The sequence below is a fragment of the Hyperolius riggenbachi genome, chromosome 5 (assembly GCF_040937935.1).
Source record: "Hyperolius riggenbachi isolate aHypRig1 chromosome 5, aHypRig1.pri, whole genome shotgun sequence".
Lineage (NCBI taxonomy): Eukaryota > Metazoa > Chordata > Amphibia > Anura > Hyperoliidae > Hyperolius > Hyperolius riggenbachi.
The window spans coordinates 378,459,385-378,479,278 of NC_090650.1; the positions used below are offsets into that span (position 1 = coordinate 378,459,385).

General features: G+C 44.7%; 1 protein-coding gene across 3 annotated transcripts in view; it reads right to left on the bottom strand.

Annotated features, from left to right (window-relative positions):
- WWP1 (WW domain containing E3 ubiquitin protein ligase 1) overlaps positions 1–19,894 on the bottom strand; it is a 259,846-nt gene that overhangs the window by 40,696 nt on the left and 199,256 nt on the right. For all 3 annotated transcript variants that reach the window (XM_068237622.1, XM_068237623.1, XM_068237624.1), the window contains 5 exons: positions 14,566–14,890; positions 7,653–7,748; positions 6,374–6,548; positions 609–663; positions 70–154 (listed from right to left, as the gene is read on the bottom strand). In XM_068237622.1, coding sequence (XP_068093723.1) covers positions 70–154; positions 609–663; positions 6,374–6,548; positions 7,653–7,748; positions 14,566–14,890 — 736 coding nt within the window. The remainder of the gene's footprint in view (positions 1–69; positions 155–608; positions 664–6,373; positions 6,549–7,652; positions 7,749–14,565; positions 14,891–19,894) is intronic.

The following is a 19,894-nucleotide window of genomic DNA, read 5'->3' on the forward strand; positions in this document are numbered from 1 at the left end:
ATTTCTGGGATTACTATGGAATGATGCAACATAAGGGGAAGACTATGAGAGACTAAGGTAAGGTCTTACCCTTGTGTTCGAGGATCTTCCCACTGCGTCGTTTTTGTGTTGTGATTCACAAAATACACCCGATCTGTGGAGTCCACTCTTCTCTCTGCAAAACATAAAAAGCTGTATTCAACAAGACCAAAAACAAAGCGTTGAGTTATTTTCAGCTTATTGCAGCATTGTCAGGACAGTTTCATTTAACATATTGCTGATAATTTTACTAGTGGCTTCTCGTACTTATTTGTATCACAACTAGTATCTGGAATAGGGTGCAGCCATGGCATTCCATTGGAAAAGAATGCTGGGTTTTCAAATAAAAAAGCCCAGCATTGCCTGCATATCTAGAGGCACTCTCTAAAGTTGGACATACACTATTCAGATAGTCCCCTACTAACAAACACTCAAGTTACACATATTTCACAGAGGCAAACAATGTTGTGCAGTTTTTGTTTTCCATATATTTGATATTACATGTAACAGTATTGTGTAAAATGTTGTAAGTTGCTTAACCCTTTAACAGCCAGTTTATTTAGAGGCTTGCTAGTGTGATAATCTCTTACCCCATCCTGGTGGTAACGGTCCTAGGGGATCATTCTCTGCTGACAACATGGAAGCCTGGAAATAAACATGTCAGGAGTCAGTACAAATACTTCAGAAACGTCCTTTAGTATATGTGGATAATTTGAAAAACAAAGAATTCAAATTTAAAACAAGCTACTTTGCAAAGAGAAGGCAAGAGCCAGTGCCGGTGTAACAAATACTTCACATTTTTATTCCAGTAGGTACTTACAGTTTAGGCCTGACAGCCATTTTACACGTCTCATAGCTTCATTAGCAGCTCAGTCACTCTCTTGCTACTTAAAAGGGTACTTTGACGAAAATGATGCTGTTCCATTATCCCCACATCAGTTATTTAACCACTTAGCAACCTCTGCCACGCTTATCTACGCCCCTTTAAAAGTCACCTGAGTCACAGGGGCGTAGATAGGCAACTCCTGTTAATTTTCCTGCTGTCCGCTTTCGCATGCACGCGGATGCGCGTACGCGTCGGGCACCCGCTGGTCCATGATTGGCTGATGTGAACATGTGTTCACAAAGCCAATCAAAGTGCTTCAAAGTTTGAATGAGCACTGCCAAAGCCAATGGCAGTGCTCATTCATTCAGAATGTGTGTAAACATTGTATCAGTCACTATGCTGTTACAGTTACTGAGATCACTCGTGAGAGGATCTCAGATAACTAGAACAGCATTAGTGAGTGATCAGCATCAGTGAGGTTTTTTTCTTTAAATAAATTATACCCCCCATTAAGCCCATTAACCCTTGCCTCCCTGAAATGTTAAAATTGCTGTGGTCTTTAGGTGAAAAACCCTGTGGTTGAGAAGTGGTTAATATGGACAGCATAAATTTCTCCACTGAGTTTTTGTTAAAAAAAAAAAAATAGCACATCTCTACTCCCCTACACAGCTGAGCTGCATCATTACATGAGATCTTTGTGAGAACAAAGCAACAGCCTGCTCTCTGCTAAACTGCTAGCAGACACTGCAGAGTGTTTGCTAGCAGTTTAGCAGAAAAAGTCCACCGCTTTCTTATCAGAAAGATCGGATCTAATGATGTAGCTCAGCTGTGTAGGAACTATTTTTTATAGTGAAATTTATGCTGTCCATATTAATTAACTGATGTGGGGTAATGGAACAGTATAATTTACGTTATAGTGCACCTACTGGAAAAAAGATTTGAAGCATCCGATACTCTGGTCCTCGGCTCTGGACTTCTCTTTGCAAATTGATAGTATGGTGTATGGCAGTGTTATGCTGGGCATACATGGTAAGTTTCTTGTTATCGATCGAGCCGCTGATGGCTCGATTAATAATATCCGACGTGTCCGATCACCGCGGCAAATCGATTGTGTGCTTGATCCCCACGGGCGGACAATAAAAAAAAAACGAGCGGCTGATAAGAAGCGCCCGCGGGGACGAGCGGGAATCGATCCGCGCGGACGAGCGGTGACGCGCCGGCATCAAGCCAGCAGCTCGATTCCGGCGCAAAAACTTACCATGTATGCCCAGCGTTAACTTCAATTCCATGCGAGTTTAGCCTGCCTGCAATGAGTGCCAGCCAATATTTTGTCTTTTGAAAAGTCATTTAAAACAGGTTAAACTAAAACACCTTTTCTAAATCAAAATAGATAGGTGCATGCATTGATAAGTCAGCAAATTAGAGTTGGCACTAAGCCGCCACCCATAACTGCACCACCCACACTAAGCTGCAACCCACGGGGATTTCCAGTTACAGGCAGTTGAATGAGCAGTTGCTGCTTGGTAACTGTGCAGTTTATCTGAACTGGCGCAGTGTGTCCGTGCACAATTACATCCTTCTTGTAGTATACATTATCTTAGCTATGTGTATATGAGGAGAAGCACCTTGTCGGTTCGACAAGTCGGTTCGCTTTCTAAGGGCAGTTTTCAAAGGGCAGTTTTCAAAGGGCACAAACGAATTTACCAGAATTCACCAGTAATTCAACAGAAATAAGCACCACATCAAGGTAACATTAACTTTGTTGTAACTTACCTGTACTGCTGCTTACTATTGCTGTCTAACTTGATCATCTCTGCCCTTAATTCTGAACTGCACAGCCTACAAGCCACCCCACCAAATAAAAACAAACTGCACTGATAAACGACTAAACGTTGCTCCATTGCCCTAGGTAAGCCCACCACCAAGTATCCTCCAACCTCTGCTACACCATTTTCCCTACCTATTTTCACCACCACTCCCAGTGCAACAGTATGTATCCCCAACACATCATTATGCATACCCCCCTCATACCTCCTCCTCTTTCCCTTAATCACCCGCCCTATTGGTGCCTCATGTTCTGGCTCCATCTGCTCCTCCCCCTGGTCCCTTGTCCACTGCTCACCACACATCCTAACCCCAGGCCCACTCCGGTCTCCCAACCCCCCCATTCCCCTCCTCATACTTCCCACCTCACCCACCACAACCAAATTTACCCACCTAGCCCCTCTCCCCGCCGCACCTCCCACCCTCCCCATACCCACGAACATTCTCGCCCCAATCTCATTCCCATCCGCCCCATACTCAGACAATCTCTCCCTCTATCTGGCGCTCTCTGGAATGCCAGATCTATCCGCAACAAGCTTACAACTATCCATGACCTCTTTATCTCAAAAACCCTCACCTTTCTTGCCCTTACTGAGACCTGGCTCACCCCCTCTGACCTGCCTGCAGCTGCAGCCCTATCCTACGGGGGTCTACACCTCAGCCATACCCCAAGACCAGATAACAGGCCTGGGGGAGGGGTGGGCCTACTCCTCTCCCCATCCTGCACCTTCCGTGTCCTTACCCCTCCCCCTTCTCTTTACTTTACCTCCTTTGAGGCCCATGTTATCCGCCTCTACCATCCCCTCCCAGCCATTATTGCAGTCCTATACCGCCCCCCCTCCAGTACAATATCGCACTTCCTAGAAAACCTTGCCTCCTGGCTCCCACACATCCTGTCCTCCGACCTCCCAACAATCATCCTCGGAGACTTTAACATTCCAATTGATGAGCCTACCACCTCTGCTGCCACTCAGCTTCTCTCGCTCACCAACTCCCTTGGTCTCACTCAGCATACTAACGCCGCAACCCACAGTGCTGGCAATACCTTGGACCTAATTTTCTCCAAAGCCATCGCACTTACCACCCTGGACATTACACCATTCCCCATCTCCGACCACCACCTCATCACCTTCACCCTCACTCCATCCAGCACCCCCTGTCCCCCTCCCCAAACTGGACGTTGGCAGAGAGATCTGCGCAACCTTGACCCCAATGTACTAGCCACACCCCTCCACTCTCTCTCCTCCTCCCTCCCCAGCCTAACCTGCCCCAACGAAGCGGCAGCTCAATACAACAGTAACCTCTCTGCAGCCTTAGACCATGCGGCTCCCCTGACCTTTCGTACCAACAGTCGCCCCAACCCCCAACCTTGGCACACTGCCCTCACAAGAAAACTACAAAATGAGACACGAGCTGCAGAACGCAAATGGAGGAAATCCCGCAACAACAATGATTTCCTGGGATACAAGACTAAGTTGCAGACGTACCATGCTGCCCTCGCTGATAGTAAACAGATATACTTCACTCACTTGATCGCTACCCAAGCCTCCAACCCACGTCGTCTTTTTGCCACCTTCAATGCCCTACTTAACCCCACACCTCCCCCCCCAACCTCCACCCTCTCAGCCACTGACCTATCAAATTACTTTATCAACAAAATTACAACCATCCGGAGGGATATTTCTCTCCTCCACTCTATCGCCCCCGCCTCCCCACCACATCCGACTCCTTCCTCTTTCTCCTCCCTTACCTCCTTCAATCCTGTCACGGTGGAGGAAGTCAACCAGCTGCTGGCAACTTCACCTGCCACTTCCTGCCCCCTAGATCCGGTCCCATCTGATTCTCTGCGCCCACATTTTTTTTATCTGGCCCCTGTCCTCACCCATCTGTTCAACCTCTCCTTCTCCACCGGCATCTTCCCCTCCGTATTCAAACAGGCCACTGTGCTTCCCCTACTAAAGAAATCTTCACTTGACCCTGCTCTGCCATCCAACTACCGCCCAATCTCTCTCCTCCCTTTTGCCTCAAAAATTCTTGAACGCCTGGCCCACCAACGCCTGACCAACTTCCTTAACTCCAACTCCCTTCTCGATCCCCTGCAATCTGGTTTTCGCACAGCCCATTCTACAGAAACCGCCCTCACCAAAGTGGTAAATGACCTCGCCCTTGCCAAAGCCGAAGGTAAATACTCCATCCTGCTCCTCCTGGACCTCTCCTCGGCATTCGACACTGTCGACCACTCCCTCCTCCTCCACTCCCTGCAGCTAATGGGCATTCAGGACCTAGCCTTAGCCTGGATCTCCTCCTACCTCTCCAACCGCTCCTTTACAACATTTTTCAATGGCTCCTCATCCACTCCTACACCCCTCTCAGTTGGTGTTCCTCAAGGTTCCGTCCTAGGACCCCTACTGTTCTCACTCTATACTGCCTCAATTGGCAAAATCATCTCCTCCATGGGCTTCAATTACCACCTGTATGCCGACGACACCCAGATATATCTCCACACCCCAGACCTCTCCTCCTCTACCATGGACAAAGTCTCTGCCTGCCTCACATCCATTTCCTCCTGGATGGCTGCCAGGTACCTGAAGCTTAATTTGGACAAGACTGAGCTTCTAATATTCCCACCCCGCACAGCTGCACCCCTGCCAGATCTGCACGTCACTATTGAAAATACTATAATCCACCCTACCTCCCAAGCCCGCTGTCTAGGCGTTACTCTGGACTCTGAACTTTCCTTTACCGCCCACATCCAAGGTATTGCCAGATCCTGCAACTTCCACCTCCGCAACATCTCCAAGATCCGCTCCTACCTGTCCCCTGACACCACTAAACTCCTTATCCACGCCCTTGTCATCTCCCGCCTAGACTACTGCAATTCTCTTTTATCTGGCCTCCCCTCTAACCGTACTGACCCACTTAAATTGGTAATGAATGCGGCAGCCAGACTGATACATTCTTCTCACCGCAGCGCCTCTACAACTCCGCTCTGTAAAGCACTACACTGGCTCCCCATCAGCTTTAGGATCAATTTCAAAATCCTGTGCTTTGCCTACAAATCAGTGCACAAGACCTGCCCAACCTACATCTCTGATCTGGTCCACAGGCACATACTAGCCCGCCCCCTCCGATCCTCCAATGACCTGCGCCTAGTCGCACCACGCATAACTCAGTCACACGCACGATTGCAGGACTTCACCAGGGCCGCCCCTACTCTCTGGAACTCTCTCCCACCAGCCGTCAGACTCGCCCCCACCTTTAATTCCTTCAAACAAGCTCTCAAGACTCACCTCTTCACGCTCGCATACCCCCCTACACCAGCACCATAATATGTTCTGTTAGACCCCCTCTCAAAAGACGCACCTATTGTCTCCACCCCACCCTTTAGATTGTAAGCCTCCGGCAGGGCCCTCCTCCCTAACGTATCCAGCTTGATTATGCAATCTTACTCGCAACCACCCCTCTTGTAGACTCGAACAGTCTCTATTTTGACCTATGATACTGTATTGTTATCAAATCATTTGCATGATCTTGTTTTGTTGTGAGTTTCCGTATGTTCTACCTGTATGTTAACCCATTTATCTATTGTGCAGCGCTGCGTAAGATGTTGGCGCTTTATAAATACAATAAATAATAATAATAATAATAATATTAAGGATCTGTTTATAAACCTATTCTTTACTTGACCCTGCCACATTCACACACCGAATAGAGGTATCGCTGGTTGAACTGCTGCATAGCGCCCTGGAGTTGATTTCGCTGCGACTGCCACTGTTCAAAGTTCCGGACAGACTCCATGGTCGGTCGCTGCCATGTTGTAGTTCTCGTATTATGGTCGACATAATAAACCCTTCCACGGTCATCGACTCGCCTTTCCCATCTGAAACATAAAGAGACAAGAGGTGCATAACTACATGGAACTTGAAAACCTAATTCCAGGTATTTTTTTAATGCTGATTTTGAAGAATATGGAACAGGATATAAACTGCTCCATACCGACCAGTAAACAGGCAGTGCTGTGTCCCCTGTCAAATGCCCAAGTCCCCAAATTAGAGAAGAGAGTCCATGACTATGCCCGTATTCTATGCTTAGAAGGCAAGACCCCAATGTTTTTATCAAGGCCTTTGAAATATACATTACAGTCACAGTTGTAGACCCCTTTCTCTAACGTGGAAAGGTGTTAGATACTTTTGAAAGTTTTTACTGCTGCACATGTCCCCATTGTCCGTAGGACCTCCATTGACCTTTTTAGTTTTAAAGGTAACCTTAAGTGACATGTATGAGATGTGTATGTACATTGGCAAACATACAAATACCTATGCTGTGTTTATTTTCTTCTTTCTCTGCCTGAAAGAGTTAATATTTAGCTAGCTCTCCAGTCAGGACCCAGTCAGACTATAGCATCCCTCACTGATAAGGAATTATAGTCATAAAACCCTTTCCTGGCAAAAAACTGAGCTTCTGAGACCATGTGATAGGTTAAAAAAAAAATCAGTAATTAATATATTTTAGCTCTCTGAGACACGGGACAGTCTGTGTCATTGAGCTGAGAGAAAACAATAAATCTACTGTATTAAGATTTTAAACAAAACAGAAACTGTGTAATATCTAAACATTTTTTTAGGAGTATAGCTACAATGTTTTATCTCATCATTTTATTGTCACTTAAGGATCCCTTTAGATGAAAGCTGGCAATCTAAACAACAGGTAAGAAAGCACAGCAATAAAAAATGAGTCAGGGATTGTAACTTTTCTCCTTTCTACAGAAATTGATAATTTGTTGCAATGTCTGTTACTTTTGGTTAGATTTTCTGATCTCTTGCCCAGACAAGAAGTGGCAGAAATTCTCACAGGTGAAAACACTGGATAAGAAAGGAGAAGAGTCGTTTTCTAACTTGATAATGCAATGAAATAGCATAAGCCGTGGATTGATCTCCAAACATCCAGAACATGATATACGGTAATCTGTATGAGGACACTTTACCCAGGAGGTAACGGCTGCGGCCTCTCCCACGTCGTAGTTCTCGTGTTGTGATCAACGTAATACGTTCTACCATGAGGATCCTTCCTCTGCTCCCATCTAAACACAAACAAAGGGTTAACAGAGTAAAACAATAATATACGTCTTTTAAAGTAAAAGGGGGCTGTGCCATAACATACACAACTTACATATTTGATGGAGCTGTTGCTGAGAAACTTCCTTTGGAAACCTCAGTCACGTGACCCAGAGATAGAGCTGCTTGCTGACTACTAGGCATGATTAATGAGATGCAGATCAATTCTCCTTGCATTCATATTTCATGTAAATTATGAGCATCAATCAGATTAACTTCCTTTCAATTTTTATTTGTGCAAGTTCAAGCTGCATAACATTAATAACATGTCATTTGAATGCAAGGAAAAACTATTTGAATCTTGCCTACTGACTACCTCATGTAGGTGCTGATTGGGTCGGTGAAAGACATTAAAGTGGATCCGAGATGAACTTTTACTCATTGCATAATTGTGTTCCTTTCCTATTGTTTATAGGGCATTCCTCAAGCCAAATACTTTTTTGTTTTTGTTTTAATGCTTTAATTCCCTATAAACTAAATAAGCCTCGCCCACAGGTTTCCAGAGAGCCAAGGCACTTTCAGACAGTAGCAAGGGCTCATGGGAGCTCAGTCTGGGCAGGAGGAGGGGGAGGTATTACTAGCCAGAGATTTCAGAGGCAGAGGGGAGGAGGGAGGAGGAGGGGGGGGATTAGGTTTTTTTGCTCAAGATGCAGATAAGCCTGCCTCTGTGTAATGTTTACGAACAACATGGCTGCTGTCATTGTATCACAGGAAGAAAAAAATCATATTCTATTAAAGCTGTTTGCAGCTAGATTTGCTGTGTAAACTATCTAAACTTTAGATAAGATATATAGACAAGTTACTTGTTATAGTTAGTTTTTCATCTCGGATCCGCTTTAAGAAGACACCAAGCAGCAGTTTTGCAAACCCAGCCAGTGAGATAATAAAAAATGAATACTGCAAAAATAGCTTACGTGCAATATGGCAGCCTCAGCCATACGGCTCTCAGCCTCTTCTCCCCGGTTTCCTCCAGAGCCCCCTCCCCTCGGGTCTCTCTCCTCTCGTTCCATCCAACCCACTTCACCAGTTCAATTATACCTTCTCCCTCTCCTCTAGTTCTATCATACTCTCTGCTCCCCATCCTACCTTCCCGTCAGTCCACCCCCAATCTCTCCACTCAATCTCTATAGGAGCGAAACGTGTTGTGTATTGAGCCCCGGAGTGTATAAACAAAATAACATTTCTTGATACAATATCAACTCTATTTTGTGTCTACTGGGTGGAGGTAAGTCCACCACTGCCTCCTCTATATTTAAATATTTTAGCTATATTTATCTTGCGCCTCGGTTCACTTCTACATTTTTCAAATTGATTGTCATCCTGAGAGGTAAGCCACCTCTACCATATTTGATTTTATCTGTTTTTAACCTAGTTTTACCTATCCTGGGTGCCTCTTCACCCTTGTTGTTTTACTCCTTAATGCTTACCCATCAAGTAATCATTGATCATGCAAACAAAGAGTAGAACATTCTGTACTCGAGCTTGCATTTGATTTCACAAGCGCAGAAATACAGCTACAATCATCTAATGTATTTCAGAAGAGAAGCGCTTTGATTTTGCTATAGTTCTAGAAAGATTTGCCAGAGTAACCTGTACATGAATAATGCCTTTCAATGTAAATGTAAAGAGTTTACACGAATCTAACAATTCCATTGACAATCCTGCGACAACCTCAGAATACTGGAAAAAAAAGACACATGAAGCAGAAGGCTGCCAAGTGAATGGCGTTAGAAAAATGTAATGTACACATTCTGTATTACAGATTATGCCTCCTTTACCTACATCAGAGCAGTGCTGGACTCATCAACACAGGGCAAATATGTCAGCTGCTTCTCTGCCTCCAGGCAGCTGCCTCTGTATGGCAACATTTTACATCCAGCCATTCAGGAAGAGGGGATTTAGAGAGGAACTGTAGTGAAAATAACATAAGGAATAAAGGGCCTGATTGACACCTTCATATTAATGATGAATCAGGCCCCAAATTGCTTACTTCTTACAATATTTATTCATGGATTATTTAGCCGTTGTTTGCCCGTTGTAAAATCTTTCCTCTCCCTGATTTACCTTCTGAAATGCATCACTGGTGGTGACATTTTAAGTTCTGCCAGGTGATCTGTACGGATTGTTACTGAGAGTTCTATGCACAGAGGGAGATATTTCTTGTTTGGCAGTTGGAAAAGCCATTATTTCCCACAATGCAACGAAGTTCACAGACAGCAAACTTAGTGTTCTCCCCATGCTCTTTTAGCCATGTGCTTCACCCGGCTACTTTTGGTGAGCACCCGGCTGTCATCGGCTCACTTCTTCCTCTGCTGTAATCAGAGTTGTGCAGTAAAGCGCCAGCCCTGCATTCTCTGATCTTTCCCCACCCGGCTACTTTTTTCATGCCACCTGGCTGGAAAAAAATTCTGTGGAGAACACTGCAAACTGTCAGGACCATGGTCATGACATCACACTGTGGGAGGGGTTTCACCACAATATCAGCCCCATAGGCACCCCTGATTATGTATTTGAGTAAAGATTTCTTGTGGGAAAGGGGGTCTCAGCCGCTGATTGGGGTAAAATGCAATGCTTGGTTGTGGTTCCTCTTTAATCTACCTGCCAAATGCGCACACATTGCCAAGGACAACCACAGTGTCAAAGGTGCAAGAAGGGGGTGGAGAACAGTTTGTAAATGATTACTATTTAAAGCATCTATAGAAGTAATTATTACCAGAACAGGACAAATAGAGAGCTAATAATGTAGTTGAGGGAGGGCCCCGATGCAAGCGAAACCTCTGCTTCTCCTATTGCTACGCCACTGAGTATTGCCCTTATGTAGCTATGTCTTCTAAGATTGCTAGAATTAGCAATACAGTACAATAAATCTAAAACGCTCAATCCCACCCCCAGCCTGTGATTCGCTTAGCTAACCTGGTGCACCTTCAGGTCTGCTCTGTTCTTTCTATCCATTCCCTCAAGTTACTACCCTGATTCTTTGTAAACTTTCTTGCTCTATTATTTCATACTCATTTGTAACCTGGTTCATCACATGCTATATGTTAAAGAGAACCCGAGGTGGGTTCGAAGAATATTATTTGCATACAGAGGCTGGATCTGCCTATACAGCCCAGTCTCTGTTGCTATCCCAAACCCCCCTAAGGTCCCCCTGCACACTGCAATCCCTCATAAATCACAGCCACGCTGCTGACAAACAGCTTGTCAGAGCTGGCTGTGTTTATCTGTATAGTGCCAGTCTGCTGCTCTCCCCGCCTCCTGCAGAACTCCAGTCCCCGCCTGCATCCCTTCCCTCCCTTCTGATTGGAGGGAAGGGACGGGGGCAGGGACCGGAGCTCTGCAGGAGGCGGGGGAGCAGCTGAGACTGACACTACAGATGTAAACACAGCCACACAGCACGGCTGTGATTTATGAGGGATTGCAGAGTGCAGGGGGACCTAAGTGGGGTTTGGGATAGCAACAGAGGCTGGGCTGTATAGGCCGATCCAGCCTCTGCATTCAGATCACATTCTTCAAACACAACTCGGGTTCTCTTTAATGATGGTCACATGATCAATGTTATACAACTACTGTCACACATATTGTTTACCTGCTACTGCAAAATTTAAAGAAAACAGATCTAACCAGAATAGCCTGTGAGTCGGGACTGCTACCTCCTTGCAAATAGAGCGTAAGCTGGTTACTAACCACCGTGAGGTAACAAGCATGTGCAAGCCACACAGGAAGTGATCGTAACCATTTTCTGCTCCCTCCTTGGATACCCCTTATTTTTCTCTGGGTTTAGCTTGGCCAGAGTCAGGAATCTGCCTCAGTGAAAGCATCCCATGCACATTGTCATGCAACACTGAAGACTGAGGATTGTCATGAGTTATGGAAAGCATGTCAGCAATAGTCACTAGGGGTGGTTTGTGGAAGGACGTATGAAGGGCAAAGTGTTCAGAACAAACATCCACTTATCCTCACAGGTGTCGTCGTCAATGTATGGCAGGAGGGTATATTACCGTTAATTTTTAAAATATGGGATTGTAAATAGTGACGGACGCAAAACTGAAAAAATGCACCTTTATTTCCAAGTAAAATATTGCAGCAATACATTTTGCTAGGGAAATATTTTAAACGCTGCAATAACCATGACAAATGGGCAAAAAAAATTTGTGGATTTTAATTACAGTAGCATGTATTATTTTAAAACTATAATGGCTGAAAACTGAGAAAATGAGTTTTTCCATTTTTTATTTTCCCGATAAAATGCATTTAGAATAAAATAATTCTTAGCAAAATGTACCACCCAAAGAAAGCCTAATTGGTGGCGGAAAAAAAACAAGATATAGATCATTTCGTTGTGATAAGAAGTAATAAAGGTATAGGTGAATAAATGGAAGGAGCGCTGAAAGGTGAAAATTGCTTTTGGTACAGAAGGAGGAAAACCCCTCAGTAGTTAAGTGGTTAAAGAAGAATCGGTAGATGTATGGCTACCTTTAGTCACAACCCTGAAACAAGCATGAGGCTAATCCAGTCTGAAACATCTGATCTGCATGCGTGTTCAGGGTCTATGGCTAAAAATACCAGAAATACAAAATCAGTGGGACAGCCAGGCAACTTGCGTGGTTTAACATTAAATGAACATGGAAGCTTCCACATTACTCTTACCTCAGGTACACTTTAAGCCTTAATATGTCTTGCAATAATCTTTCACTGGGACAGGTTCTCCGTTTTTCTACCCCCCTTCCTTCCGTATTTACAATTTAAAATAACCTCTTACAACCCTGCTCAGAGCCATCTCATGCCTATAGGTATCTTTACATTTGTGTTTCGCTAATGCTATGTTTGTGCAATGAACAGGGTAATACTGAAAGTTAAACAAGACACCTTATAAAACCCAATACCAAGGGGAATGTGCTACGAAGCAAGATGTGTTGTAAAACTCACACAGAAGGTCGCATTCTCTGGCATCATAAACTGCGATGTGAAACCACCCTAATAAATCATAGCCTACCAGTCAGAAAATGACTACTTCTTTTAGAAGGGTCTCATAAGCATGTACTCCCTGTAAGATGATAAGAGTAGCCATTGACAATTATATACATTGATCAGCCAAAACTTCAGAGCCACCTGTCTCCTATCGTGCAGGTCTAACTTGAGAAACCAAAACCAACTGCAGCATGGACTCCATAAGGCTTGATCCACACTTTACCGGATTTGTGCCATGCATGGCAACAGCACATGGGATGTTACAGTCCATGACATGAACCGCTTGTTCATTCCATTGTACCTGTGTATCGGACATGTCATATACAGTATAATATTCCTATATATGACCTGCCTGACATTTGTCCGGGGTCTTATTGAGAGAGCACCGCACAACCCAATGGAGACAGCGGATTTGTTGCAAACAGGCAAGTATGAACAGATACTATACATAACATAGGGTCTTGTCAACAAGCCTGTTAATTTGTTACTCTTCAATGCAGTAAAATGCCCATTTGCCTTTTATTATTTTTGTTAAGTCCTGTAGTATCTGGCACCAAGACATTAGAAGCAAATCCTCTAAAGTCAACAGAAATCTATAAAAAAAATAAAAAATCATCCAGATACTTACCCAAGGAGAGGGAAGGCTCTGGGTCCTATAGAGCCTTGCCACTCCTCTCCCGGTACCCTCCGTTAAGTGCTGGCTACCCCATTTGAATCCCCCGCTGCGGGGGACTTCGGAAGTCCTCGGGAACAGAGTCCCCCCCAAAGACAAGGTGGCTCCATACTGCGCACGTGGAAAAAAGTGCGCGTGTGCAGTATGGAGCGGCCTTGTCTTCAGGAGAGCTCGGGCTCCCATAGACTTCTGAAGCCTCCTTTGGTGGCAGAGAGAGCCGCATTGGTCGCATGCATCGATCAGACATGCTGCAAGATGTCGGGACGTCGTAGTTGATCGAGTGTGCGGCAACAACAGCGAGCAATATCGGGAGGAGACCCCTGTGCTGTCCTTCCAATGTCAATTGTGCCCCCCAGTGCACTATATTTTACCTGGAGCCAGCGGTGGACATGGAGAGATAAGAAAGGTGCACAGGGCACTGGGGGAGTTTACACATTTGACAGTAGCGTGAACAATGGCAGGCCAGTAAGGCGGCATCACAAAGCCTATTCCTGATCCATTTCAGCATTAAATCAATCAGGAATCAGCCTGCAGTCAATGGGCATCCAACAAATCTCTCATTAATCAGATTCAATCAGACAGAGATTTGTCTCTTGGTCGAATCTGTCCATCATCACTAGATGTCTGGCTACCTTTACTCTGACACTTGAATCAGAGGGCGCCTGACAGCGTATTGGACTGATCCGACGGCGGTTCAAACCAACAGCAGCCCAACAGTCCCTTGTCACACGTGCCCCGACTTCAGGAACTCTAGTGAACAGAAAGGGTCAATGGCGCCATGGTAACAAGATGATCAAAGTTGCTCACTTCACCTGTCAGTGGTTTAATGAAACAAAACATGTGTTAGCTCAGAGGCTGTCATCCTAATCACTGCCCCAGGATTAGGCGGTTTTAAATTTGTCCGTTTAAGGGGAAAAAAAAAAAAAAAAAAGAGTTGGCAATGGCAGTGTTTACATTCTACGTAGGCTCCCTTTAAGGTTGCTGAATTAGCATTCGTCAAAGCCCTGCTTTAGTACCGGCAACTGACAAGAGTAATAGGACAGTGTCAGCTCCCCTGCACTGCAGATTCTGCTCTAATAGATGTGACAGCTGGCTGCTCAGGGATCATTAGCAGGCTAGAAAAGCTCAATCCATGCGCCTACCCAGGTGGTAAGGGCTCTGCAGTGCTGCCGGGCTGCTGTCTCACAGGATCCGCAGAGCCAGTAACAGACGTTTGCCTGGTCTTTGCTGCTTCGGGACTCGAGCTGCCAGCAGCTGACGATGATGACGCAGAGTCCGTAGCCCTTACAGATTCAGCCGCAGCACTGGCAGCAGAGGTGCTGCTCTCTGATGTGCCGGCTGCTGCTGGTACGTCTGTCGTGTCACTTGTAGAGTCCGTGCAATCTGATATGTGAGGTCCGGCCGGAGTTTCTGCAGCTTCGTGGCTAGACGTCCTATTGGCTTCAGATGCAGCACTTGTGCCATTAACTGTAAAAAGAAAAATAATGGATGTTAAGCAGGGAACGGTCTGTTTCAATGAGACGCTACATCAGCAACATCGCTGCACACACGCTATGATCGTTACATTTATTAACTGGCTCTTTGCAGCTCACTGGCTGAGTTACACATAATCCCAGCTACGCCTGACCAATCTGCAACAGCCCAACACTGCTTATTCCTGAACACCAGACAGGGCAGCTTAATGCACAATCCTCAAGTCAACGCTTTTAAAGAAGAAAACCCTTTAAAAATAAAGTTTTGATTTAAAAAGAGAATATGGAATAATAATAATACTAATATTTGTACAGTGGTTTTCTCCTGTTAGACTCAAAGCGCTCAAGAGCTGCAGCCACTAAGGGCGCTCTCAAGGGGCCACCCTGCAGTGTTAAGTCTTGCCCAAAGACTTCTTAATGAATAGGTACTGACCTGAACTGACCTTCCTCTCTGCTCTAAAAGATACGCAACAGCATAATAACCTTCAAAGAATGGCCCATAGGTCATTGCTGTGCAAATTTATGTGCTGAAAAAAAACCCACTAATTTGCACCTAGTGGAATCCATTCATTACTCTTTTGGAATTTGTTGAATCAAAAGCAATTTCTATTGCGATTTGAAGGAAAGCAAAATTTCCCTCCATTTCCTTTAATCGTGATTGTTTAGAAAATGTTGAAGATGGTGCTTTTGGGATTTCTACAAAAAAAACAAGTGCTGTAGTGGAATCATCCTCATAGGGCTCCACTGTCCTAGCACTTTGCAAATTGCTGGCCCGCGCCAATGATCAGCAAGCCCTTCTGGTGTAAATCCAGTCCTTTGAGACGCTATGATCAAAATTTTGCCTAACAGGTGATTTGGGCGTTCGATTTGGCTATGCCTAGAATGGTTGTATCCATGCATAGTCATTAGGTAGGTGGTGGTGGTGGGGGGGGGGGGGGGGGGGGTTTGGGCACCAACATCTGAGGGTTAAGGGTTAGGCATGTGGTGGTGGTGGTGGGGGGGGGGGGGGGTTAAGGTTAAGCACCAACATCAGAGGGTTAGGTTTAGAGTAGTATATAGTGAAATATCGGTAACTTCAATTATCAATATTTTACTATTTGCGGCTTCTCCCAGGGCGCCCAGCTGATACTCGACAACGCAATACATACTCCTCCTAGTGAGTCCCGGCCCTAAGCTGCTTCCTGGCTGTTACACTGATCTCCGAGTTGAAAAAGCAGCAATCATTCTGAATAACTCATCTATACAAGCAATAAAGCAGGCTTTTAGGTTCCTTTTACTCCCTTACAAAATCCTGGCAGTTCTGGTTCACCAAGACTCGCAATATATGTTATTTTTCTAGTAAGATACTTTGAAAGAGTGACGAAAACAGCATTTCAGGTATCAAAAACAGTGCGCATTATGGTGTGTGTTTACCTGGACTTACAGAATGGATTTTTACACCTCATGATGTGTTAACAATGGGTACTTTTCATAAGTTCACCACACATACATTAAAAAAATGAAAAGGTATACATTAAAATGGCAACTCTTACTAAAACTCCAATCCAATGACACATCTTACTAAAACTCCAATCCAATGATACATCTTACTAAAACTCCAATCCGATGACACATCTTAATAAAACTCCAATCCGATGACACATCTTACTAAAACTCCAATCCAATGACACATCTTACTAAAACTCCAATCCGATGACATTTTACTAAAATTCCAATCCAATGACACATCTTACTAAAACTCCAATCCAATGACACATCTTACTAAAACTCGAATCCAATGACACATCTTACTAAAACTCCAATCCAATGACACATGGGCCCATATGCAATTAACTTTTTCTCCTAGGAGATATTTTTTTCATCTTCAATTTAAATTAACCTTTTAGCACTTTCCATTGGATAAAGTACCAAAAAGTAGGTGAAAATGACTATCAAAATTATTTGGAGTATTTGTTTGCTTGCAGGGGGTGTAAAAGTGGTTTACAAGTTGTGAAAAGATCACCAAGGAGAAAAGTCAGCAGAAAAAGTGAATTGCAAATGGCCCATGGAGTTCTTCTTAAAAGGTCTCCATCACATCAGTCACTAGTCATTGCTGCCTGATGAATTCTGTATAGTATTAACATGCCTGTGTGGTGCACTGAAAACAAGCAACAACAAATTTCCCTACAAGAGGACTAGGCTAAACCGGAGACCAAGTAAAACAACTTTTAGTAATAAGGCTGGACCAGAACACTAGGTCCCAGTCAGCTCAGAATGACTTTGTACTCGTGTTACACCCCCGACGAAGCCCCATCTTTGGATGAAACAAGTAGAGTTTTTTGTTGTTGTTGTATAATTATCATTTATACTCAATTATAAGTCTAGAGATTTAGGTCTGATTTGTTAAAGTAAATCATAGAGGGTGTCTTATACACGGGACAGAATTAAGTTTCGTACTGTAAAATTGCAGGTTCTACTGTGACAAGTGGAACTTCTAAACCCTGTCCCTTCTCCTTGTACCATCTCCCATCAGTGTGTCTTCCTGTCAGTGCTGCTGGCGTATGAAGTTTCTGACAGTGTCAGTGCGGGACAGGGCAGCCTAGCGGGTGCCTCCATGTGCTGCTGTTCAGAGGTCAGCTCAAACAGTATTGTTAAAGTACAGCTTTAGTGCTCATAAAATTTTACTACATTTTCTAAGTGTCACTATTAAAAGTGCCAAAAGTGCAGAGCAAATTCAGAAGACACTTTAGTTTGGAGGTGCACCTCTATATGCCAGAGCTGTGTTCAGGGTTTTGCGCATCTTGTTATTGCCCGTGTGTCTCGGCATTAAATAATTTTTTTTACAGTAAAACTTTTAATAATGCTGGTTGAGCAGGCTTCATACTGTATTTGATTTGCACTTGTGCAACCCCTTCCCCAATTTTATACATGCAGTATTACAAGACACTATTCTGCTTTTACTGGCAGTGCTAAAGTGTCAACAAATTTAAAGAGGAATTCCAGTGAAAATAATTTAATTAAAAAAAGTGCTTCATTTTTACAATAATTATGTATAACTGATTTAGTCAGTGTTAGCCCATTGTAAAATCTTTTAAATCCCTGATTTACATTCTGACATTTATTACATGGTGACATTTTTACTGTTGGCAGGCGATGTAGCTGCTGCATGCTTTTTTGGCAGTTGGAAATAGCTGTAAACAGCTATTTCCCACAATGCAGCAAGTTTACAGACAGGAAACCGCCAAGAGTACATACTTTTCTTGTTTCTTGTGGGAGGGGTTTCACCACAATATCAGCCATACAGCGCCCCCTGATGGTCTGTTTGTGAAAAGGAATAGATTTCTCATGTAAAAGGGGGTATCGGCTACTGATTTGGATTAAGTTCAATTCTTGGTCAGAGTTTCAGCTAAAACCATCTGACTGTGTTTTAAGGGTTAAAACTCCTGCTTTGCACTTCATTTAGCTGTTTACTGGTAAAGGTGCACACACGCACTACTAAATGCAAAGACGGGTCCGCCGAACCCTCCCGCTGGGCGGTCTTTAGCCGACAGCGCATACACACACGCATACTGTCGGCTAAAGACCGCCCAGTGGGAGGGTCCGGCGGACCAGTCATTGCATTTAGTATTGCGTGTGCATTTAGTATTGCGCGTGTACGCACCTTAAAGCATGCCAAAACTATCAGATTGTGCTGGAAGTGTGTACACTGTGTAAACAAGGCAGAAAAGGCTCCTGCTGTATGGTGGTTGTGGGGGGTTGGCAAAGAACTTTATCTCCCTTATCTGCTTACTAATTACTTCTCTATGAGTACATCTGATAATGTGTCATGCAGCGGGCAAAGATACCAGTCAGCTTCAGCGAGGAGCAAATATGCATTCAGAAGGAGTTCCTCTGCCCCTCAAAATACTTGGCTACCTGTGTCCAGCCTCATCACTGGATCAATGCCAATGCGGCTTACACATCAAGCACAGAAAGCTTTGACAGCATCACGGTATTTGTGCATTTATTCTCATCTCAGATCTGCAAAGTGGCAGCATGCTGAGAGATAAGAGACCACACACACAGTACAGAGATACAGCAAGGAGTTCCTTTTTCAGAAAGGGTTGGAAGCTATAAATGTTTTTTTTTTAGATTAGTATACATGATCTGCCAATTTCACATAATCATGTTTCCCTGTGGCTAGTCTTTGAAGCCTAGAGAAAGGAAATTAAGGGCACCAAGCTAGCCAGAAAACACTGCCAGTTCATGCCCTGTGAAGCCTGCCATGCTATGTGTGTTTTTAAGAAACCCCTGGCATGGCATCCAGGCCCGGATTTACATCACAGGAGCCTATCGGTACCTACGCCCAGATTCTGACCTCACAAACCCAGGAACCGCCACAGAACCGCACTGCAAGTATAGTATAGGCTTGCTATAGACAAGTTTAATGTAAACACTATCTTTCCCTGATTCTCTAAATCAGAGGTCCCCAACCTGGGGGCCGCGGCCCCCTGGGGGTCCGTGGGCAGATTTCTGGGGGGCCGCGGCGGATCTGGCCTTTCTCCCTCTCCCCCCAGCGGCCGCCGTTCCTGATACTTTATGAGCGGGCGGCCGCTTTCTTCCTTATATTCCCCATATCCCCTCTCGCATCTCATATTACAGCAGCGCTTGCTGTGCGACTGCTGTAAGGAGGCGGGGCAGCGTTCCCATGGTAACGGCGATCGCCGCTACAGGAAGCCGCTGCCCTATTTCCTACCCTTCCTTACAGCAGCCGCGCGGGAAGCGCTGCTGTAATACGAGGTGCTGCAAGAGGAGAGGAGCTATGGGGAACATAAGGAAGCGACTGCCCGCTCGTAAGGTAACAGGAGCGGCGGCCGCGCGGGGGAGGAGAGGCTACACTGGGCTAACTGTACTGGCGATACTGGGCTAACTATACTTGCTATACTGGGCTAACTATACTTGCTATACTGGGCTAACTATACTTGCTATACTGGGCTAACTATACTTGCTATACTGGGCTAACTATACTTGCTATTCTGGG